The sequence below is a fragment of the Labeo rohita genome, chromosome 24, assembly GCF_022985175.1.
Source record: "Labeo rohita strain BAU-BD-2019 chromosome 24, IGBB_LRoh.1.0, whole genome shotgun sequence".
NCBI lineage: Eukaryota > Metazoa > Chordata > Actinopteri > Cypriniformes > Cyprinidae > Labeo > Labeo rohita.
In genome coordinates this window covers 19,694,475-19,719,136 of record NC_066892.1, presented here as the reverse complement: position 1 = coordinate 19,719,136, position 24,662 = coordinate 19,694,475, and the positions used below count along the sequence as shown (strand labels likewise).

Below are 24,662 nucleotides of genomic sequence, written 5' to 3'. Positions count from 1 at the left end.
CCGCTCACCTGGCTTTATAAATCAGCTTCTCCACGCGTATCCATTAGGTCATGTTAAGGGGTCAGTTTGCGGTACTATGTGGAGGAGAGCTGTTACCGGCATCCGTTTTCAAGGGTAGTTGAGCCCTGTGGGTTTTTGTAGTGTGGTTAATTAGTCCATTAATTGGTCCTACTCTGCACATTTTTGCTTTCTGTTCTGCGTTTGTCTGACGACGCAATGGCGGATTGGAAGATGCCAGTAAGTTACAACTTCAACCCATCTTATCATGCGTATGCATACGGGCTCATGTACCCGCAAGTGTCTGAGCACGGCCACCCGAATCTGAGCTGGGCCGAGGCGGCGTACACTCACTCCGGCGGGGTCACCGCAACCTATTACTCCGCTCAAACCACACAGCAGTCGCCACCCTGGAGCCCGGAGAACGGCAGTGCCAGCACCTACGGCCAGTATCAGAGCCACGCGCAGAACGGACGGCTCTTCCTCTCCTATAATAAAACTGAGACCGATCCGAAGGCGAAAGATGCAGAGCAGGCCGGCAGCGATACACCCAGTGATTCAGAGGCCCATACGCCAGGTAAACCCTCCTCTGACCCCGAAGCATAACAACAAAAAAGCTAAAACAATGTACTCTGTAATGATCCCGGGCCAAAGAGCAATTTATAATCTACAGTTTTACGGTAAAAGGTTTTCTAAGTTGTGAATGAAACTTAAAAATAGTTTTCGGAGTTTCTACTTCTAAGTCTTACCTTTAATTCTACGTTTTACTTATTGTGCCACTGTGAGGTTCAGTAGAAACTGACTTTTTGATCACTTATTTTAGAAAATGTGAATTTATGAAAATGAAATTTATTGGGTATAAATTTATGTAGGTTTGACATTTAAACTTATAACAACCAAAATGCATGTTAAAGTATTAATGTATTAAACTCTGCATAAATTAATGTAGATTAATGTAGACTTGTAAAAAAAATCACTTAAAAATGCTTTTTTTGTTATTTTATGTAAACTTAATATTTTGAATCGGCTTTTATTTTAATATTTAAGCTTTAATTTTGTAATATGCATGTGTTGTGTGTGTGTGTGTTTGTGTTTTTTTTTTTTTTTTTTTTTTTTTTTTTTTATATATATATATATATATATATGTATATGTACTTTTTAGTAGGCTATGCCATTATAATTTATTTCAATTAGTTGCCAGTGCAGCCAAAAAAAATATTCATTTTATTTTTTATTTATTTTATTTATTTATTCTAATGTTGAGTTTACTCTCTTACAGCTTTATAACAGTTGCCAAAAACAAATTTTAACTGTTTTATTTAAACAAAAAGGTGCCAATGAGGTGTTCTGGATTATAAATGCATTTACAACAAATGCAAGCAACTTTATGTACTCATGTACTTTCTTTACCAAAAATGATAGTCTACCACGTTTATTCATTTTCCATTTGAGTAGATTCCTGGAGCTCGGGCAGCAGTCGTGAGGGGGCTGCTCTGACCAACCTCAATCTTCCGTCCTGGGGAGATCGGGACTATGAAACAGACGGTGGCAGTCCTGACAGTGGAGAACAGATCTCAAACTCTGTCTCTGTGGCAAAAGAAGAGCCAGTGAGTCTGAATCTGGGGGTGGAAGCTTTGCCTCCGCTTCCTGCATTGACCACATCTCCAGCCCGACCTCCAACCCAGACCCGCAAGACCCGGGCTGCCTTTTCTGAGGAGCAGATGAATGCTCTCATCCACCGGTTTAATATCCAAAGGTACCTCACACCCGCGGAAATGAAAACGCTTGCTGGAGCGACGGGACTAACGTACAAACAGGTTGGTGGTGATAAAGAATTTAAGTGATTGAAGTTGTAGTAGATTGTCATGATGCTCAACTTATTTCTTTCCGAAGGTGAAAACGTGGTTTCAAAACCGTAGGATGAAACTCAAGAGGCATCAGAGAGATAGTAGCTGGATGACAGAAAGATATGTCGTCAGTGGCGTACCCAGCACACCAGCTCCTCATTCTCAGGTGAGCGTAGTTTCATGCTAAACCATGTTGATCCAAATTGTTTTCATTTCTTTTGTGGGTGCACAAGATATTTATTTTATTTATTTATTTAAACATTTATCTTTAGATTTACCTTATTTATTTTACAAATTTGTTTTCTTCTTTACTTTACGTGTATGTGTGTGTATATATATATATATATAATAATAATTTTTTTTTAACTTCATGTAGCTTTTCTTTTTATTTTTTTTTTTTTTTTTTTTTTTATTTATTTATATTATTATTTATTTATTTATTTTTTTTAATTTTTTTTTTTTTTTTTTTTTAAGGGTGTGACAGTAGTTCAGCATATTGGAGTACAAAAATGTAGCTATTTGTGAATGACAACTATTTATAAATAAATATAAATAAAAGTTTTTTTTGGTTTTTTTTTTCAACTTCATGTAGCTTTTCATTTTTTTTTTTTTTTTTTTTTTTTTTTTTTTTTTTTTTTTTATACATTTAGTTTGGAGTAATTGGAGTCCAAATGTGTAACATGTTGCAATTCTGTACTTTTTGCTAGGCTGAATCATTTCTGTTCTGGTTGATGAACAGTACTTGTTAATGGATGGTTTATCATGCGTCTTAATAGTAATGATTTAAAAAAAAAAAAAAAAAAATACCATTTGGCTTTGTTTAAAGTATTGTAAGATCAGTCTTGAACAACTGAATTGTGAATTAAAGCCAACGGGGCCCAAGACAAAACTGAACCGTATTAAAATGTTTTATTATTATTATTATTATTATTATTATTATTATTATTATTATTATTATTATTATTATATTTTATTTTATTTATTTATTTTTAAGTGTCTACATTGTTGCTTGTTCTGTCTTGATGGTAGCAGAACTAATCAGTGTGGACATAGAGCAAGTTATCATCTATAAAGGAGGCATTTCATTAGTCTGGATAATGTCTTAAAGGCACGATGATACAAATGACCCATATTTGGTCGTGTTTGTGTGAAGCTAAAAAGCATATTCTAACAACCCATCTCTCTTAGTTTCAGACTGAAACCCCTCGAGCAACCCAAGACCCCTATAGTAACCCTCAGGTGAGGGAGTCTGTGTTCAAGAGGAGTCCTCCACAAACGCCCTTCTACCCCAGCTACCCACAGCCACGCTCTCCTACCCAGGCCACCGCAAGACCCCGGGAAACTGGCCTCTGCCCCCAGCTGTGACGCACTACGAGTTCCCCAACCCTACTAGCTACATGCAAGCCCGTGACGGCAGCAATGCAGCAAACAAAGACGGCAGCCCTACTCAAATGCCATCCATGCCTGGTGCCACCCAGTGGGTAACAAAAGGAATGACTTTGCTGTGATTTCGGTTGCTTCGCGTTCAACCCCCAGCCTTGGGCGTTCACTGTATTTGTAAATATTTTTAATTTTGGCAACAAGATGTTGGATATTTTTAGGCAGTGATGTCATGGGTTGCCAGTTGGGGCCAAATGAGACGTGTCTCAAGATTTTTGTTTTTGTAAAGTTTGCCTTTTTTAAAGACTCTCAGCATGTTTTATACCGGAGATCTATTTTTATAACTTCATTGTACCTTTCAGAGTATTTAATATCTTGATCCTTTGCTCTTCCAGGTGCTGTTTTTTTTTTTTTTTTTTTTTTGATTTAGGCAGGACAAGTTGGTTTTCTTTGAGTTACATGAATTTGTATATATGCAAGGCACTGCTCTAGATCTGATGTGTACGGGAGAAGGTTGTCTGTACTGCACTGTTTTGTTCTGTGTATCAATTTCCCTTGCGTTTCACTGCTTCTGTGTATGTGATCTGTGCTACATTTGTGCGTTTTCTTATAGAAATATCTTGCTCACCTGTACCTGGTCTGTACTAATGCAACAATATGTTGTAATTGCCACTCTTTTAAGCTTGGGCTTGCAAAGAATTCCTGGCACCACACACTTCATTTTCACCCGGTCGAGCAATAAATTTTATATGAAGTTCAACTTGTGAGGGTGTTATTTGCCATTATTGGCTTTTAACCATGCTTTAAGGCACTTTCTTCTATACTCTCTTCCCTGAGGGTAAGAGTATGTTGTCACATGAATTGTGTGTGTGTGTGTGTGTGTGTATATAATTCCTTTGTGCTAATTGAAATGATTTATAACTAATTTCAAACTAAACACTGAGGGTGCTCTAGCTTCACAGTCTGAACTAGGCTGTAGGTGGTAAGAAAAGATGATGTGTCTTCACTTCCTTTTACTATAGAAAAAAAGTAGGCAAAATATTCTAGAAACAGACACTGTCATCTTGCGCCAATTACGTCATCTGGAGGCAGTAATGATCATGATCTGGACCTGCAGTATGAAAGTCCTGCCCAAAGTTTCACAGACCACATCACAAATGTGCAATCATGACACCACACCCTGTTTTATAGTATTAAATGACTAACTGTAAGAAACGTGTTAGAAAAATGAACACGTGCTAACTCTGGTGGAAAATATCTTTGAGGAAAAATTATTTAAAATGTAATTTTTTTTTTTTTTTTTTTCCCCCCTCTCTCTTTCTCTAAGTTTACGCGGGGAGTTTATGGCCTACACCACCAGTCAAAAGTGTTTGAACGGTAAGATTTTGAATGTTTGTTTAAGGATTCTCTTCTGCTCACCAAGCCTGCATTTATTTGATCCAAAATACAGCAAAAGCAGTAATATTGTGAAATATTTTTTACAATTTAAAACAACTGCTTTATATTTTAAAATGTAATTTATTCCTGTGATCAAAGCTACATTTTCAGCATCATTACTCCAGTCTTCAGTGTCACATGATCCTTCAGAAATCATTCTAAAATGCTGATTTGCTGTTTAAGAAACATTTATTATTGTCAATATTTAAAACAACAGAGTACTTTTTTTTTTTTTTTTTCAGAATTCCTCGATGAATACAAAGATCCAAAAATCAGCATTTATCTGAAATAATAAGCTTTTGGAGTCCGTATATATATATTTTTTATTTTATTATTATTTTAAATAAATTATAGAATTGAATGCTTTAATTTATCAAAGATTTATCTATTTCAGATAAATGCTGTTATTTTGAACTTTGTATTTATCAAAGAAACCTGAAAACCAGTGGCTTGTTTTTAACAATAATTAATAATAATAAATGTTTTTGAGTAGCAAATCAGAATATTAGAATGATTTCTGAAGGGTCATGTGACTGGAGTACTGATGCTGAAAATTCAGCTCTGAAATCACATTAATCAATTACATTTTAAAATATTTTAAAATGGAAAAGAGTTTCACATTTTCAGTGTGACCATGGACCACAAAACCAGTCATAAGAGTCTTTTTTTTTTTCTTCTTAAATTGAGATTTATACATCACCTGAAAGCTGAATAAATAAGCTTTCCATTGATGTTTGGTTTGGGATAGGGCAATATTTGGCCGAGATACAACTATTTGAAAATCTGGAACCTTGAAAATCCAAACGAAGTGCTTAGCAGTGCATCTTACTAATCAAAAGTTTTGATACATTTACGGTAGGAAATTTACATAATATCTTAATGGAATATGATCTTTACTAAACATCCTAATGATTTTTAGCATATAAGAAAAATCGATAAGTTTGACCCATACAATATATTTTTGGCTATTGCTACAAATATATTTGTGCTACATAAGAATGGTTGTGTGGTAAAGGGTTACAAATAGTAAAAACATTTCAAAATTTTACTGTTTTTGCTGTACTTTGGATCAAATAAATGCAGGCTTTGTGAGCAGAAGAGACTTCTTTAAAAAAAAACTGGATTCTCACTTCCATGCCTCTGATTGGCCACTGTATCAACATATATGTCTGTGTTTGGCTACTTTACTCAACGCTGCAAAAATATGTTGCAAATTGAATTAGCTGGTTTTTAGCTGTACAAAAAAGATGGTTTTGCTGCTTGATATTGTAAATTGGTGTGTCTTACCATATTATTTTAATGTATTATCTTAATTATGACCACACTGGTTGGTAGTGCAAACAGTTTTACCATTTACTGCACATTGTTACTCTTCTCATTATTTTCCTATAAGCTTACTTAAGCGTTAAAGATAAGAACAAACAAGAAATTTCCCAAAAGTGAGCTTAAAATCAATTTACACAGCCATTTTTAAATTTAAACTTATATGATGTATATGATGACACCACCTTTGTTGAATTTCACCCACATTTATTTCTCTTACCGTAATAAAAGTGAATTTATTGAAAACAGTATATTTACATTTCAACAGATCACAGTTGATGGCGACTTTAGAGCATGGTATTGCTTCCATATTCAATTCTTCATTTCTTCAACTTGCTTGTGTTAAGCCTTCCTTCCAAAACTAGTCTTTTTGTCAAAATGTGTATACTGCACCCTGTGAAAACATTATGACACATCCTTCCATATAACCAACATCCACCTATAATCATCAAGTAAACCCACCTACAGTACATATAAGTGCTTTATTTCCTCAATGGTCTTATGAAACAATAGATAAGTATGAAGGCCTCTGATTCATTCCCCTTATGTTTTGAGACTGACATTTAATAATTTTAGTCATATTCACTACATTAACAAAATCCAAAACAGAACTTTCAAGTCTTTGATACTTGGTAAGCAAACATTTGAAGTATGAAAAGCTTTCCCATTCAGCACAAACGATCCAAAATGACTCTCAAATACATCTGTATTTGATGTGCATATAATCTAGCAACTATATATGTATATATATATATATATATATATATATATATATATATATATATATATATATATATATGTGTGTGTGTATATATATATATATATATATATATATATATATATATATATATATATATATATATATATATACCTATGTGAATTAAGTATCAGGGTGTTTGTGAGCAAAATAAAATATTAAATTAGTCTTTAGTCAGTCACATTGTCTGTTCCCTATTCCTTTTAAGATTGGCATCAGAAACAGCTTTGATAGTTTGATACTTCAGCAACACAAAACCTGCACATGCAGGGTTCCATGAGGACCTGGTCCATGAGTCTCTTCCCCATCTGAGGGGCCCCAGCTTGACAGGAAACAAACTCAGTCCATCTTAAGGCTACGGTAGATGTAACGAATGAAAGCCAGAGAAGCCCAGAAGGAGACCGTTCCCAGCATGAGCGAGAAAACAAATGCAGTGAGCAAGGAATATCCGAAGAATTCGACGCTCTGTACAAGGCCGCTCATGTTGGAGCGATTGTGGTAGTAGAAGAGAGAGTAAACAAATATAAAGATGCCAGTGGAGCCCGTGCTAAGAACACTTCTCCACCACCAGCGGTAATCCTCGCCTGAGAGCAGGAAGTAGGTGAGGGCCACAGAGATGCAGGCGCCCACTGAGAGCAGGATGGCAAACACGCACAACAGGATGCCGTAGAGTGTGTAGTGTTCACGACCCCATGCGGTGGCAAAGATGTAGTACAGTTCTACTGAGATGGCACTGCAAAATCAAGGGGAAAACAGATTTGAAAGGACAAAGACTGAGTTATGTAATAATATAATACAATAAAAATAGAAAAAAACATCCTAGATAATATCAATAATACATATAACAACATAAAATGGGCAGACTCTATCTAATCTAATCTAATCTAATCAAAAATAGAAAAAAGTCTTATATAATACATATATATAATATAATATAATATTATATTATATATATATATATATATATATATATATATATATAAAATATTATAATATATAACAGCATAAAACAGGCAGACTGTGGAATTTAAAAATGTTTTTACAATATAAAATACAATAAATATAACAATATAATATAATATAAGAAGAAGAAAAGAAAAGTCTTATATAATATATAAAATATTATAATATATAACAGCATAAAATGGGCAGACTGTGTGGGATTAAACTGTTTTTATATAATGTAATATAAAATAATATAATATAATTCTTATATTATATATATATATATATATATATATATATTATATAACAAACATCTTAAAATGACAGACTGATGGATTAAAATGTTATAATATAATATAATATAACAATAGAAAAAATCTTATTACATATACATATACATATATATATATATATAAAAGCTTAAAACAGGGGCAGACTGTGTGGTATTAAAATATTTTTATATATTAATATAATATAATATAATAATATGAATACACACGCATATCAACATATTAACATTTCTTACATAATGCCATTTTTTTGTTTTATGTAATATTATAATTTTATTTATATTAATTATATAATTACATAAGAAATTAGAAATAAGATATTTACTTGCATAATACAGTTTTAAAAATGTTTTTCTATATTAAAATTGTATATAACTATTATATCATATATAAAACATATTACATTAATTTTTACCATGTTTTCTTTCGTAATGTTTTAAAAATGTCTTTTTATATTTCCTATTATATAGATAACAATCAAATACTATATTGTATTAGAATTTCTTGCATATGCAATTTTTAAACTGTTCTCTCATGATATATATATATATGTAATTTTAAAATGAAATAAACCATTATATAAAAGAAAACAATTCTATTACATATAAAAAATAAATATTTTATATTATGTAAGAAAACATACGCATATATTAATGTTTTCTTACATATAACATAATATAGTAATGTTTTCTTAAATGTTTTCAATCCTTTATAAAAAAATGAATGAATGAATGAATGAATGAATGAGACTTCTTCACATCTTTTTACCTGAAAGGGAGGAAGCCTCCGATGGCCATGTGCACGGCCGTGTGTTTGTACCAGGGCTGCCGGGGGATCTGCCGAGGTATGTTACGTGTGCGACACGGGGCCTGGAAGTTGCCTGCTCTGTTCTTTCCAACGATTCCACCAATAACGGTGAGAGGGAAACCCACTAGCACCCAGGCACCAAGCAGTAGAAGTACAGTGGTGGCAGGCAGGGCCTGAGTCGATCCACTCCACCAATGAACAGAGTTCACCACACTCCAGGTGAAAAAGAGAGGGGCTAAAATTGAAACGAAAGACAAAGAGAGCAACAGTGAGTGGGTGAAATGTCAGTTACATCTGCTTATGAAAAAACTGTAATCATGACAAGCTATTTTTGGAATGAAATCCTAGCATGCTACACAGCATCTACAATGAGTCAGATAAGAGATCAACCTTTAAAATTAAAACACACAAGAAGTGGATAATCATATTGACCACGCTGAATTCTATCTTTAAGACCAGATGTAGTGTTGTGTCTCACCAGAGAAGAGCGCGGAGGTGAGGATAATATTCCAGACCCAGCGCTGGCCCTGAATCTGTGTGTAGAAGCTGCAGGAACAGTAACCTGACACACAACTGGTCAGAGCATACAATACAATCGCTGCCGAGTTTATGGCACCATGACGATGGACGTTAAACATCCCCAGCAGTGCCATGACAATGATTCCTAAAGAAACCAGGAAAGATGATCCAAAAGGTCAGTGGGTTGCCTGATGATCATATTCTTCCAGCATCCATCTGCAACTCTTTTCTCATTTTAATCTCAATTCTAAGATACTTCCCTCTCTCAGTTCAAATATTTAAGTGCTTCATTGCTACAGGTATTTTAGACAATTATATATGTTTCATATATATAATATTGCAAAATCATCTAAACAAATAACAGAAAAGTAGTGACAGAGAAAATAACATAAAACATTATTTTATTAATATGATTCATAATAAATTATTTTAAATGATTACAAACGTATCAATAATATTATTAATAACATAATAATTATTTTCAGCATTCTATTATTTTATGTTATTTATGAGTTTTATTATTAACGCTTTAAAATGGAGATTCACATAGATTCAAATTACCCAAAATTAAAATAGCGTGCCCATTTTTTATACACCAGTCATAAGGGGGAAAAAATCTCATATAATATATATATATATATATATATATATATATATATAATATTAAATATAACAGCTTAAAACAGGTGCAGACTGTAAAATAGATTAAAATAGTTATATAATAGTAAATATAATATAATATAATACAATATAACAACACACACACACATATTTTCAACATATTAACATTTCTTACATAATGCCAATTATGTTTTACAATTTATTATGTTTTATGTAATATTATATATATTGAAATAATTGTATTATTTATATGAAATATATAATATATACAAAATTATAAATGAGATATATTATACATGTTGTACAATACATGTTTTTAAAATGTTTTTTCTATATAAAATATAGAATATTGTATATAACTATTATATTATATATAAAACATATAACATTAATTTAATCATATTTTCTTTCATGTTTTAAAAATGTCTTTATCTATTTTCTATTATATAAATAACATTTTTAAATATATTGTATAAAATTTACATATTGTATTAGAATTTCTTGCATATGTAATTTTTAAAATTGCTCTCTTGATATATATAATTTTAAGATTATATAAAACATTATATAAAAGAAAACAACATTTTTCAACTGTTTTATTATAATAATAAATTCTATTACATATAAAAAAAAGAAATGTTTTGCATTATGTAAGAAAACATACACATATATTGTTTTCTTACATATAATATAGTAATGTTTTTTTAAATGTTTTCAATCCTTTATAAAAATGAATGAATGAATAAATGAATGAATGAGAGATTTATTTGGCCTTTTTTGACTGATTTTTTGTTTTTTATTTTTTATGAGTTTTATTAGTACAGATTTAAAATGGAGATTCATATATACTCAAATTACCCAAATATTAAAATAGTGTGCCCATATGAAATTTGTGTTCTTTTTTTTTTATTTTTTGAAACTGAGATTTATACATCATCTAAAAGCTGAATAAGTAAATCTCCCTTAAAGTTGTTAAATAAGTTCTTAAAAGCATATTACTAATCAAAAATTAAGTTCTGATACATTTATGGCAAGAAATTTACAAAATATCTTCATGGAACATGATCTTTACTTAATATCCTAATGATTTTTAGCATAAAAGAAAAATTGATCATTTTGACCCATACAAAGTATTTTTGGCTATTGCTACAAATATACCTGTGCTACTTAAGACATGTATATTTCTATAATGAAGTATGTCATACCTGTGGCCAGAGTCAGAAACTGCGCCCCGACCCCTAACACGGCACACAGGAGGCTCTTATACGGCGGGAAGCGAAAGACATCCGTGTGGATGATTTTCCATCCGTTATCCCCCTGATCCAGGTCATCACAGCCGCCATCTTCCTCCACATTATACCTGCACACACATACCATGACAGTGTTTGATTAGTGCTTGATTAGACCGTTGTTTATTTATGAACTCTGGGTAATGGGTGTTGAGCATTCCACTTCCCAATATAGACTGTTTAATGTAAAAAAAAAAAAAAAAAAAAACAACTAATATATAATAAATTAACAGAGTATAAGTATATATATATATATATATATATATATATATATATATATACTTATATTTATATTTAAATATATTTATATATTTTTTATTATTATGAAGAAGAAGAAGCCAAAGAAATATTGGCATATTGGAAAACAGCATATTGGAATAATTTCAGAAAAATCATAAGATGACTGGAGTAATGGCTGCCACAAATGTAGCTTTTCCATCACAAAAGGAAATTACATTGTAAAATGTATTCAAATGGAGGACAGTTATTTTAAAACAGAATATTTAACATTATTACTGTTTTGACTGCATTTTTAATCCAAATGCAGACTTTGTGAGCATAAAAAAACTCTTTTCTTAGCACACAAACACACAAATCAAACCTTTATATGGTAGTGTATATACTGTCATATATTTTCCTTGCTCTTTATTTACATTTTACTGTAATTCTTGAGACTCCATTACCTATTACAATGTTTGAAAATTACATCAAGAGTGTATTACTGTAACTCACATTTCATTCAGCTAAAGACTTCAAGACATTACAGCTCAATACATGAAGTCACAATATCCTGGTAACTTGTTTGTGTGCACATGTTGCTCAGGGAACAACAGAGAGACCTTTACATGAGCTCCCTGGTGTACCTAATGTGCTGCTAATTGAATGTGTAATATACATGTAACGTTTATGCAAGAAGTGAATCAACATAAATTAGTTCAATTAAGTAGGGTTTGCATTCAAGATGTACACAAACAGAATACATGATCAGGTGTATTCTGATTGTCTCTCAATGTTTTTATTGTTTATCAGCTGCACCAAATTGTGAACATGGCTTATATTTTATCATTCCTTTATGCTGTTATTATTACAGCTGATGTGGACATCCCTATTCTTAAAGAATTATAACATTAGTTAAAAATGTATAGCTACCGTTATCAGTATGTGGTGTGAACAGCCTTAAAGGGATAGTTCACCCAAAAATTAAAATTCTCTCAATAATTACTCACCCTCATGTCCTTCCAAACTTGTAAGACTATTGCTCATCTTCAAAACACATTTTTGATGTACTTTTGAGAGCTTTCTGACCCTGCATAGACAGCAACACAACTCACAAGTTCAAGACCCAGAAAGGTAGTACGGACATTGTTAAAATAGTCCATGAGACATCAATGGTTCAACCGTAATATTATGAAGCTACAAGAATACTTTTTGTATGCAAAGAAAACCAAAATAATAACTTAATTTAACAATTTCTTCTCTTTCTTAATGTGGTAGTTGCATTGCTGTCTATACAGGGTCAGAAAGCTCTTGGATTTAATAAAAAAATATCTTAATTTGTGATCTAAAGATATACAAAGATCTTACAGGTTTGGAAAGACATGAGGGTGAGTAAATAATGACAGAATTTTCATTTTTGGGTGAACTATTCCTTTAACTTTAGACTGTTGATGGTTAGTAAGCAAAAGAACAACTTGTGAATACCAATGTGTTGAAGCAACCTGTTTGGAAACTAAATCACTGGAAAAAAAAGTGATTTCGGATACATCCTCACCTGGCGAAGTCATTCTTCAGCACCCTCATGAGGATGATGATGACGAAGCCCAGCAGCAGCACCACCAGCACTAGTGAGTTGATGATGGAGAGCCAGTGGATTTCCAGAGTCTTAGGAAAGAAGGAATAGTCTCTAAGGCGCTCCGCCCTGCGTGAATGGGGCAATGTACTCTCAAACCAGCGGACACTGTAGGTGTGAGTAACCATCAGACCACCGCTGCCGACACCATGGCCTGTCCCTCCCCCACCTTCCTCTAATGGTTCCGGCTTCACGTCCTTCACGGACACATTGGCGAAGATCACAGAGTCGCCGTTGTACTCTATATTAAAGTCCAAGTGTGTCCACAACCCCACCTGTTGTACAAAACAGTGAATGAAGCAGGGTTATTATAGATAACTAAAACTAAAACCATAAAAACTTTTTTTTTAAACTTAAAATAAAATGAAATGAAATATTTGAAAAACTTATCTTAATTTAGCTAGCTGCCGTGATGTACTAAAATAACCAACACAAAAACTGAAATTAAAATAATAAAAACTATATAGAAACAAAATACTAAGACTTTAACAAACATTAATGTGTATGTGTGTGTGTGTGTATATTATATATATATATATATATATATATATATATATATATAATGAACTTGATAGATTTCAAATGTGAAAGTGAAACCGATAAAACAGCTTGCACAAGAAAATGATTGCACGCTTTTGCAAGCATCAGCCACAGAATCACAGATTGCACACTTCCCACCCAAAGTGTGATTTGTGTCCCCCATAGAAATTTAAATGCACCTCCGATGGAAGTGCCCTAGCCCTGGTTCTGCTCTTGAGTATTGTGTTTGAATGGACAAATTCCCACAAAAATTATGTAAAAATGCCCATCTTGGTAAGTATCCTATAGCAGACATAGCCGGCTGAATGTACTGTATCAGTGCACTGGATCAGTGCATTCTCTTAAAGTGACAGCACTTTCTTAATATTAATCATACAGCAACAAGGAAATCACTCACTGCTCTTGACTGAACAGCTTTTGTAACTTTAATAAATATTGACCTTTAATATATACAGTAAAATTTGGAATGCTAAATAAATCGCATACGTGTGCCATGCGCATCTAGTCAGTAAAGCCGGTTTTGTGATTAGTAGTAAATCACCATCACGTGCGTTTAGCTGGAGCGGCAATCAATACACAGAGCCGTAAATCACTGACAAGCTACGCGATATTGCTGTCATAATCGCAGATGAATCACATTCGATTATGAACGCGATTTTGCGTCGCTTGTTTACATATTAATTTATATAAATTGCTTATTTCTGTGATGCAAAGTTGAATTTTCACCATCTTTACTCCAGTCTTCAGTGTCACATGATCCTTCAGAAATCATGCTAATATGCTAATTTGGTGCTTGAGAAACATTAATTATTATCAATGTTGAAAACACTTGTGCTGCTTAATATTTTACCGGAAACAGTAATTTTTTTTCTTTATAAGATTCTTTAATGAACAGAAAGTTTAACTGAATGGATTTATTTGAAATGTAAGATTTTTGTAACATTATTAATGCCTTAACTGTCACGTTTTTAATCATTTTAATGTATCCTTGCTGAAAAAGTATGAATTTTTCAAAAAGAAAAGAAAAACAAATCTTACTGACAACAAACTTTTGAACAGTAGTCTACATAAATGCATGCATCTAACATGTTAAAACTAACATGCTTTTGGTAAAACAACTTGTTTTGATATATTTTTCAATAATTAAATTCAATCATTTATATTTGTGCTAAAGTGTCTAAACATTTGTGTGACTTTGTGTGACCTTGTGGCTGTGAGGCAGGAATCCACTCTCTTCCATGTATCCAACAAAACCCCAGATGGGAATGTCATCTAGAACAAACTCGAAGTAATACAGCTCCTCGATCGCCTCTCGCAACTGATCCACCTGTAGTTTTAAAAAATTAATAAAGCATGAGACATCTGAAAGAATTCCATTCCCCAAAGTCTCTGCCATTTCCGGTTTCACGACATGAAAATATGCTAAATCCTGTCTGAGGAGATCTGGCTTCCTACAGTGTTTAGTTCCAACCCCCTAACACACCCTTCACTATCATACTCAAATGAACCTGAAAACCTTGACTAGCTGGTTCAGCCATGTTTGATTAGAGCTGGAGCAGGATGGAGAATTTCTGCCATAAATGCAAACAGTTCATTTTGCTTAGAATTTCCCATTCCTACTGCATAAATACATAGAAACAAGGTCACATATTACAATGTTTGCAAATAAGATTGCATTGCTACCTCTTTCTCAGAGAGAGTGAGCTTGCATAATGTCTGTCTCTCAGTGTTTTCCTTGAAGTGGATGTTGTAAAGCGATTCAGCCATACGGTCTCCATCCAACACCTCTCCCAGACTCAAGGCTTTATGATGGACCTGCAAACGTATCAATCATCCACAAGGTGATATATCCACACTAATACCTGTATTGCACCATAAGGTCATAAAGCAAACACTACTAGATCCAGATAACACTGAATAGTGTGCAGTGCACACCCACCTCTTTAGGTCTACAGACTGGCAAGGTGTAATAGTGATAGGTTTCCTGGGGGTTGTGATACGGACCAACTTTGTTAACGTACAAGATCACCGGATCACCTGGTTTGTAACTGACTGCCCAGCCAAAGTGAGGCAGCAAGCACAGAATCAGCACACAGAGCCTCATGGATCGACCAGCGACACGCAGGCCTGAGCATTCCAGTCTTGCTGTCATGACAACACCTGTCAGTGGGTAAATCAAGACTGTAAAAGGAGTCAGCAACTATGCAAACAACAAAAAAAACATTTGCATAATAACTTTAAGTGGTTGACAGGTCCTGCAGTCTGACACGCTACACTCTATCTAGAACTATTTTAATGACTTCTATTATTTTTAAAACCAGATTTGGAGACTACATGAAGTTAAAAAAACACAATCATGATTTTCCATTTTGGGATGAACTATCCCTTTAAGACAAATGGTCATAGCATCTAAAACAAACATTTTCTCTTAATCATTTATATGAATTAACTACATTTTTTAGAATTCATTTACATTTAAATCTTAATTTAAAAAGCGAATGGGCATATTTTATCCATATTTAAATATAAAGCTATTTTAAACGGCTAATTAATTATTATTATACATGTTCACATAAATGTAATGATATTAAATATTGTAGTTATAAAAATTCAAGTGTGTAAACAAAAACCATGATTTAATTTTGGGAAGAAAAAAACCCTTTAAGTGAAAAAAAAAAAAGTCTCTAAATCATTTATATCAAGTTAATTATTACAATTTATTTAAATGCGAATATTGAAAAAATTAAAGTTCATGAGCATATTATGCATCAAGTACATATGAGACTATATTATTGTATCTATATTATTATTATTGCAAATGGAACATACAAGTAAATAAATGACAATAATGCAAAACAAAACGATAGCATTAAATCAGGGTTGCACTTTATATTAGGGTGATTTGTTATTGCATAAATAAGAACTGAGTAAAATAAATAAACAATATATACTTACTACAGTGTTGGGGATTGGTTTAGTTGCTTATAATTATGCATAATTAACCGATATTACTATAGAAAATACTTGCAACGTACAACAAGGAAACTGTAAAATAAAGTGCTACCGAAATCAGATTTTGTTGATTCTCCTAAAGCAAAATAGGATTTTTCAAACGCCTAGGTTAATTCAAATCAGTTTGAGAGCTTAAATAAGCACACATAGCTAGCATCTTTCAGACATAAACAAATGAGAAACAAATCGACCAGTCTCTGCTTTGATTAAAAAGCACTATAAATCATTTTCGCCTGCTAACATGCTTGAAATACTTCCGCATCAGAGAAATGCAACAGACCTGTTTCAGATGCTTCCTCGGATTCCTCAGAATCGCTTTTTTCTTTTCAAAATCCAGTCACTAGCACTCCCGTATGTGTAATATCATATCCGGACATTGCTGGAGAGATTGAATATATCCGATCTTTGCTTTTAGGCGATGAAACAGCCGAAAGGTCGAGATCAGCAGCGGCGCACAGCGAATCCACGTCACCTTAAAAAATAAAAACACCCTTAATGGGATCTTCCGGGGTGGGCGGGGCTACAGCGCAACACCTGCACTTGCTTCGAAAAGTCTCTGCATCTTTAATTCACAGCTTTAAGTGTGATTACAATCAAATAAAACGTTTATTGTGTGTTTTAAGAGGTGATAAGCGTTACCGGGAATTTTCTTCGCTCTTACTGATGTCTTACCAGTCCTGACTAATCGATCGAGATGCACGTTCTGTTTTTCTTCCTTCCCCTTCCGAAGGCTGAACTAGACAAGTTTGAGAAATCGATTCTTCCACAGGAATTCGATTATTTATGCCTGTATTAGAATTCGCGCGAAATTGACGGCACTTTCCGGCGCGGTTGTGTTTGTGTGTGTGACTGAAAGCGAGAAGCTAAAACATTTCATTGGTAAGTTTTATATTTTTCTTTGTTTTATAGTTTGTGAAGCGTTGGTACAGACATGCAGCGCGTACATAAGCCGCTTTGTCACACGCTTGAAGGTTTTTAAGCTTTGTTTTGGACGCCTGTTGTTTTTCTACGTTCTTTACTAATGTATGAGCTACTCCGTGTTTGTTTTTAATAATTGAATATTAACTGTGTAGGTCAAAACGTACTTATTGCATTTAATAATCCAGTTTATATGGACTCAATCCTTTCAGAGTTCTGATAATAAGATATTTCATCACAATGGGAATTCATGGACTTGCAAAGCTCATTGCAGATCACGCGCCTTCAGCTATCAAAGAACAGGATATCAAAAGCTTCTTTGGTAAGGCCTCCTATAATTTAAATAGTATTTGTGGATGGTTGTCAGAGTGGAACTCAAATATAGCATATGCGAGTGTTTGCAACTTATGTTTATTTATTTTGCATGCATGCAGGAAGGAAAATTGCTATTGATGCGTCCATGTGCATCTACCAGTTTTTGATCGCGGTTAGACAGGACGGTAATGTGTTGCAGAATGAAGATGGAGAGACCACTAGGTATTAGTCATTTGTCTTTTAAGTTCATAATCACGTGTCCACTTTATATTTGCATGGTCATAATATTTATGTGGCCGCCTTGTCTCCACAGCCACCTCATGGGTATGTTCTACAGGACCATCCGAATGCTGGAGAGTGGCATTAAACCAGTTTATGTGTTTGATGGGAAGCCCCCTCAGCTGAAGTCAGGAGAGGTGAATCAGAAACACACAATCACTCAAAATAAGCAGCAAATGTAACCTGGAAATAGCATTGTTTACATCACAAATTAAGTAAATATAATTTTACATTTACTGTTAAAAAAAAAACAAAACAAACAAAAAAAAACAGTCGTGCCAGAAATTCACAGTAGAAAATATTGAGGCGGTATTTCTGGTATTACAGGATGGCTTATTTTTGCTTGCATACTTTGCAACTTATAACCAATTATATTTAATTTAGTGTTGTAATGCTAATATACCAAGCTACTTAACCCTCTGAGCATCTTCAAAAAAAATGTAAATTTTGAAATTTTTAAAAATCAAAGCTTCATTAGAATGAGATGACACTTGTTTCATTAGCTATGTGAACACACAAAAAATCATGGACATGATTCGGATATGTTAAAGGGTAATACAAAAAAAAAAAAAAAAACTCTGAGAATCTTTTGGTGGTACCAACTACAAAGCAGCCACTGTGCAGAAAAAAAAAAGTGCACAGCAATCAAGGGGTGACACTCTAAAATATCAAGAGTGCAAAATAGACACCCACACACACAGAAACACATAGAAATGAATTGATAAAAATGCAGCAGAGCAAATTTTGAGAATATGTGAAATAAAATGAATAAATGGAAAAATACAAAAGAGTTTCTCTCACAAACACTCACACACTCAGAAATTGACTGTAAGACTGCAACAGAGCAAATTTTGAGAATATGTGAGATGGGAGAGCAATTTTCTTGTATTTTATTGTTTGATTGTAATCAGAATGCAACCTGATACTTATCTAACCAAAAACATCTAAACCTTGACAAAAAGTAGTCTTTTAGAATGTCTAAATGTATATGTAAAGGCAAAACCTGATAAAATATGTAAAACAAAAAAACAAAAAAACAAAAAACAATGGCAATCCAAAAGCCTCTTTATATATGTATAATATGTATATAGGGAGATATACAGGAGCTTATAGACAATTTCGCTAGATGTAAACATACTGGTTCTGATACACTTCCTGTTTCTTTTTTTTTTTTACTTTACACAAACATCACAAAAAAATACAACCAACATAACATTTGACTGGATGAAAATGTTACATTAGCACCTTTAAGATGTATCTGTATATGTGAAAAAAAAAAAAATAAAAAAAATAAATAACGCGCTTCTGGACCAGTGTTGTTTACATCTAGCGAAATGGTCTATATGACATTACAGAGGTTTTTATTTTTTAATGACATCAAATGGCACACTTCTCAAAAAAAAAAAAAAAAAAAAAAAAAAGGATTTTGAAAGCGTTCACTCTGTTTTGTATAAATTGTATAAATATTGCATATTGTCATAAAATCCCCTCAAAATTCTAAATAATAATCCAAAAAATATTATTGAACAAAAATATTTTACAACAATTTTTCTGAAAAAAAGTTACATTTCAAGGCTTCACTTTTGACCGCGAAGGAGCCAGCTCCTAAACGAAGAGGCCCAGAGGGTTTTAAACTAACTATAATTATAACCACCATAATATTAATGTTGATATTATAGAAAGCCACATGATAAATCAAGAGTTAGTCATAAGTGGCCTGTCCATAGATTATGATCTTGTATATCAGGGTGAGACGGTGACACTAAAATAATACAATAAGCATTAATTGTATGACAAAATAAAACAAAAACCCTAATGAACATTACAGATAACCAGAAGAAACAATTATTTATATTAAAAATATAATTGTATGTGATATCATACAGGAAATTTTGTGAATTTCTTTTTTGTTTTTCCTCTGTAAATTATTTACATTTACATACATGTACATGTAAAACCATACAGCTGTCTGTAATTTACAGTACAGAGGCATATAATGCAGTTTAAACATTAACAATTTTTAACATGTACTACCAATCAAAAGTTTGAAAATATAATTATATAATTATAATTTATAATTATATAAATTAGGAAAGTAATACTTAATTTGGGATGCTTTAAATTGCTTTAAAATGCTTTAAAGTGATGATAAAGACATTTATAATCTAACAAAAGATTTTCAGATGAATGCTGTTCTTCTGCTTAGCTGTTTTCAACATTATAATAAATGTGTTTTGAGCAGCAAATCAGAACATTAGAATGATTTCTGAAGGATCGTGTGATTACTCGATGCTAAAAATTCAGCCTTGAAATCAAAGAAATAAATTACATTTTAAAATATTAATTTAATGAATAGAAAACAGTTGTTTTAAATGGTAAAAATATTTCAAATGTTTACCGTTTTGCTGAACTTTGTATCAAATAAATGCAGGCTTGGTGAGCAGAAGAGAATTCTTTAAAAAACGTTAAAAATCTTACTGTTCAAAAACTTTTGACTGGTAGTGTATATGGTGAGATGACTTGGTTAACTGACAGATGGTCTTTTTCTGTTAAATGTAAAAACATTTTTGGCATTTTGTTTCAAGATATCCTTTTATTTTAACGCCTACAGCTAGAGAAGAGAGGTGAGAGACGAGCTGAGGCTGAGAAACTTCTAGCTCAGGCCCAAGAAGCAGGTGCGGACACTTTCAAAACAACATGCTTTTTCAACAATAATTCTTTAGAATGGTCCTAATTCCAAGAATTATTACAGGTGAACAGGAGAACATTGACAAGTTCAGTAAGCGACTAGTGAAGGTTACCAAACAACACAACGAGGAATGCAAGAGGTTACTTACATTAATGGGAGTCCCATATATTGAGGTACTGCCACAGTCACTGACGCATAAAAAACTACATAAAATTGAGTAAAAACACTTATCATGGATATAAGCTAAATTAAATGTGTTATGTTAAGGCTCCATGTGAGGCTGAGGCGAGCTGTGCTGCTCTGGTGAAATCAGGAAAGGTTTATGCCACAGCAACAGAAGATATGGATGGTCTGACATTTGGAACGTCAGTCCTGTTGAGGCATCTAACAGCCAGTGAAGCAAAGTATGTATGGGTGCATTTTATATCTGAAATTACCTGTTCATATCGACATTTGGATGTATTTAGATGTTTAGCCATGCAGAAGTAACACTTGTTTTTTTCCATCCTAGAAAGCTCCCTATCCAAGAGTTTCATTTCAGTCGTATTCTACAAGAAATGGGTCTGACACATCAACAGGTAAGACAGTTTTATTTCAGTCTTATCTTTTGTATGTTAATATCTATCCTGTTCTACATGTGTCAGTTCCTTTTAATTGCTTTCTGTGTATGTTTGAATGTCTTCCTCAGTTCATTGACCTGTGTATCCTACTGGGCTGTGACTACTGTGGCACTATTAAAGGAATCGGACCCAAGAGGGCCATCGACCTCATTAAACAGCACGGCTCTATTGAAGAGATCCTTGAGAATATTGACCCAAATGTACGTTTGTTTACACTGTTTAAAGGCATGCACTTACTGCTGAATGTCACATTGCAGGACATGACATATTCAAAAAGGTGCCCATTCATATCAGTGACGCCTTCTTTCAAATCACATCCTGGATCATACTTGCTAAATTGTGCCCTCTAGTGGCAGTCAGTGTATTGCTTAGTCAGAAAATAAATTTGGCCACATGGCAAGTGTGTTTGCTGGAAATAAAAAATATAATTATTTTTGCACTTAATTTTTACTGTTATGTTAGTAATATTATGTATTACGGTTTGAATTTACCTATTTTATTTCAATTTTTCCAGTAACGTATGTGCTTGCTTTATTAATTAATTAATTATTTATAATTTCTTACATGTAATCTTTTTTTCTAGGTTAGTATTAGTTTATTTTCAGTTAGTAATTTTGGTAAAAATTTACTATAGGGTTCATTAGTTAACTAAAGAAGTAAACTAATGTAACATGAACTAAGAATGAAAAATACAATTTCAACATTTACTAATGCATTAAAATCTTTAGTTTGTTAACGTTAATGCACTGTGAACTAACAATGAACAACTATTTTTTTTATTAATTAATGTTAACAAAGATGCATAAATACTGTAATAAATGTATTGTTCATTGTTTGTTAGTTAATACATTAACTGATGTTAACAGATGACGCCTTATTGTAAAGTGTTACAATAATTTTAGTCCTTCAACTTAAATTAATTTAAACAAATATTTTTTATTTTGGCTTTATTTTTAACAATGTATTTAATAGTTTTAGTTTAAGAATAATAACCCTGCTCAGTAAAACTCAAACATTGTGAAGACCCATAGTGATTTTGTTCCTTATTTTTGGTGAAGGAATTGCTGGAGGGGAAATAACTTTAACATTTAAAACTGTAAAATTTAAATTCAGTGTAAATTACACATTGGTAAACCTTTTGTTGCTGTTAAAAGTCATGATGACACACAGCTTACTTCATTTTGCATATCAGCCACAATGCTTATCTAAACAAAGTTGTGTGCTCAAATGAATGTAGCTGTTTCTTTTAAACAAGCTTTACTATGTGATATTTGTCTTGTTTTGTCCTGCAGAAGCACCCAGCTCCCGAAGACTGGCTGTATAAAGAGGCTCGGGGTCTCTTCTTGGAGCCTGAGGTCATAGATGGCCCCTCTGTTGATCTGAAGTGGAACGAACCTGACGAGGATGGACTAATTCAGTTCATGTGTGCTGAGAAACAGTTCAGGTACAAAGCAAACAAATCAAATCAAAGATTGTTCCTAAAACCTGCCAGTCTTAAACCAGAAACCACTAACACAGAAAAGCCAATCTAAAATAAAATTAATTTAGTTTACATATCCGTTACACTTCATTATTAAAAGCAAGTTGTGATGAATGCCATATTAAAATGTATATGACATGGCTTGTACACAAAGGTTGTGATGTGGCATGTTTATTATAAACATAAGACAGAAAGTGGCACCATTTTTGGGGAAAGTGGCTAGGGAATCCTGTTGTGGTGTGAGATTAAACAAATAGGGGGGAAGTTGTTGTTCTCTTATATTTGTGGTTCTCAAAGCAGCAGAATGAATGAATTTTTTACATGTTGAATTTGTGTGTTGTCAGTGAGGATCGTATCCGTAACGGCTGTAAGAAGATCATGAAGAGTAGACAAGGAAGCACGCAGGGCAGACTGGACACATTCTTTACTGTAACCGGATCAATTTCCTCTAAGCGCAAGGTAGGAGGAAGTAATAACTGGAAATAACTGTTGTATTAACTATATTGTGAATAGAAAAACTCAGAAGAATAATACAGTCATGATTAGTTTTGTGGTGATATGCATGGATTTCTTCATTAGACAGTGATTCATTTATTTGTTTAAAGAAAAAGGGCATTTTTTTATTTATTTATTTATTTATTTTTTTTTTTTATAGGAGCCTGAAATAAAAGGGTCGGCTAAAAAGAAGCAGAAGACGAGTGCTACACCAGGCAAATTCAAGAAGGGCAAATGAAAGCGATTTCAGCTAGAAGAGGAGTTCAGAGCTGATAGTGCCCTTAACAGTCGAATCACTTTAATAAGGGACAAAACATTAGAACATTTCCTTTCAGTATTTTAATGAACATGGGGAGATAAATGTTTTAAATGCCCTCTCTGTTTCACTGTTTCTGCTTTATCTTAAATAAAGATAACTATTTAATCATAGCAGAGTGTGGTGTTGTCATCTGGTTTATTTGCAGAAATGCTGTCTGGACTGGATTTCAAGGTATCTATGTAGATTAAATTACACACGTATACACATACACATGATCCAACAAGCCAGCTTGATCAATAACCAAAGAAGAATGTCAAAATTTAGGAAATCAAGATTTTCTATAATATGGCAGAGGTACCACTGACATTCAAAAACAGTTGACTTGTGATAAAGCTCCTGAAATAATCAGGTCTTTGCTTTTAAGTTTTCATTTAGTTATGAGTGAGTTTTTGCTAGAGCAGGATAAATACTATGCAAGTGTCTCGGAGCCAGCAAAAGATATGAAAGGAGTGATGCTTTATCTCACAGAGTATGACACAGTGTCATAGATAGTTGTTGTCACCACTAGAAGTACCTATAGCCAAAGCACAAACTTATTTAAACTCTTCCAAGGCCCATATTTACAAAATATAGACTTCTGGGAATCTATACTCTTGTCTCAAGAGACCAAGTCAATCATTTCTGATCCAAAAGCATCTAAAATGTCCTGGTGTTGCTAGAGGAGGAGTACAGTGAGAAGTGCCTGGTACCCACAGTGACGTTCAGTTGTAGCAAAGCTATATAGGGATGTATGAGTGCTGAAGGTCTGAGGGAGTTGTTTTATATCAGTGCTGTCACCAATTTACATACCACTGTTTGATGTAATACAAAAACTTGAAACAAGATGCTACCCTCTCCTCATGCCCTGCATTGTTAGGCTTTTTTTTTTTTTTTCCAACATGCCAATTAAGATATTCATTCACCCACGGTGAAAATCATTCAGTGGACATGTATT

The 24,662-nt window shown here is 33.1% G+C and overlaps 3 protein-coding genes across 5 annotated transcripts; 2 read left to right on the top strand and 1 right to left on the bottom strand.

Moving 5' to 3' along the window:
• The first annotated feature begins 31 nt into the window (after nucleotides 1-31).
• On the top strand, nucleotides 32-3,984 carry nanog (nanog homeobox). Its single transcript, XM_051097632.1, is given in 5 exon segments — nucleotides 32-574; nucleotides 1,453-1,814; nucleotides 1,891-2,010; nucleotides 3,033-3,174; nucleotides 3,177-3,984. Coding segments are annotated over 5 exon segments (1,158 nt in total). The 5' UTR covers nucleotides 32-216; the 3' UTR covers nucleotides 3,353-3,984.
• Nucleotides 3,985-6,176: 2,192 nt separating this feature from the next.
• Nucleotides 6,177-17,314, bottom strand: tm9sf1 (transmembrane 9 superfamily member 1). Of its 2 annotated transcripts, XM_051098092.1 has the most exons (10): nucleotides 17,253-17,314; nucleotides 16,894-17,085; nucleotides 15,541-15,761; nucleotides 15,285-15,416; nucleotides 14,806-14,928; nucleotides 12,984-13,336; nucleotides 11,129-11,283; nucleotides 9,262-9,447; nucleotides 8,745-9,018; nucleotides 6,177-7,474 (listed from the first exon to the last, which is right to left on the bottom strand). In XM_051098092.1, exons 3-10 carry the CDS (start codon nucleotides 15,751-15,753, stop codon nucleotides 7,081-7,083), a joined length of 1,830 nt encoding a protein of 609 aa, XP_050954049.1. In that variant the 5' UTR covers nucleotides 15,754-15,761; nucleotides 16,894-17,085; nucleotides 17,253-17,314; the 3' UTR covers nucleotides 6,177-7,080. The 2 variants fall into 2 exon arrangements, with proteins under 2 accessions (XP_050954049.1, XP_050954048.1); XM_051098091.1 differs by lacking the exon at nucleotides 17,253-17,314 and having other exon boundaries at nucleotides 16,894-17,182.
• Nucleotides 17,315-17,334: 20 nt separating this feature from the next.
• fen1 (flap structure-specific endonuclease 1) lies at nucleotides 17,335-23,838 on the top strand. Of its 2 annotated transcripts, none has more exons than XM_051098094.1 (12): nucleotides 17,335-17,492; nucleotides 17,744-17,853; nucleotides 17,966-18,068; nucleotides 18,160-18,262; nucleotides 20,737-20,800; nucleotides 20,878-20,987; nucleotides 21,082-21,218; nucleotides 21,326-21,392; nucleotides 21,503-21,634; nucleotides 22,727-22,878; nucleotides 23,259-23,373; nucleotides 23,570-23,838. In XM_051098094.1, exons 2-12 carry the CDS (start codon nucleotides 17,772-17,774, stop codon nucleotides 23,645-23,647), a joined length of 1,143 nt encoding a protein of 380 aa, XP_050954051.1. In that variant the 5' UTR covers nucleotides 17,335-17,492; nucleotides 17,744-17,771; the 3' UTR covers nucleotides 23,648-23,838. The 2 variants fall into 2 exon arrangements, with proteins under 2 accessions (XP_050954051.1, XP_050954052.1); XM_051098095.1 differs by lacking the exon at nucleotides 17,335-17,492 and adding an exon at nucleotides 17,515-17,636.
• Nucleotides 23,839-24,662: the final 824 nt, after the last annotated feature.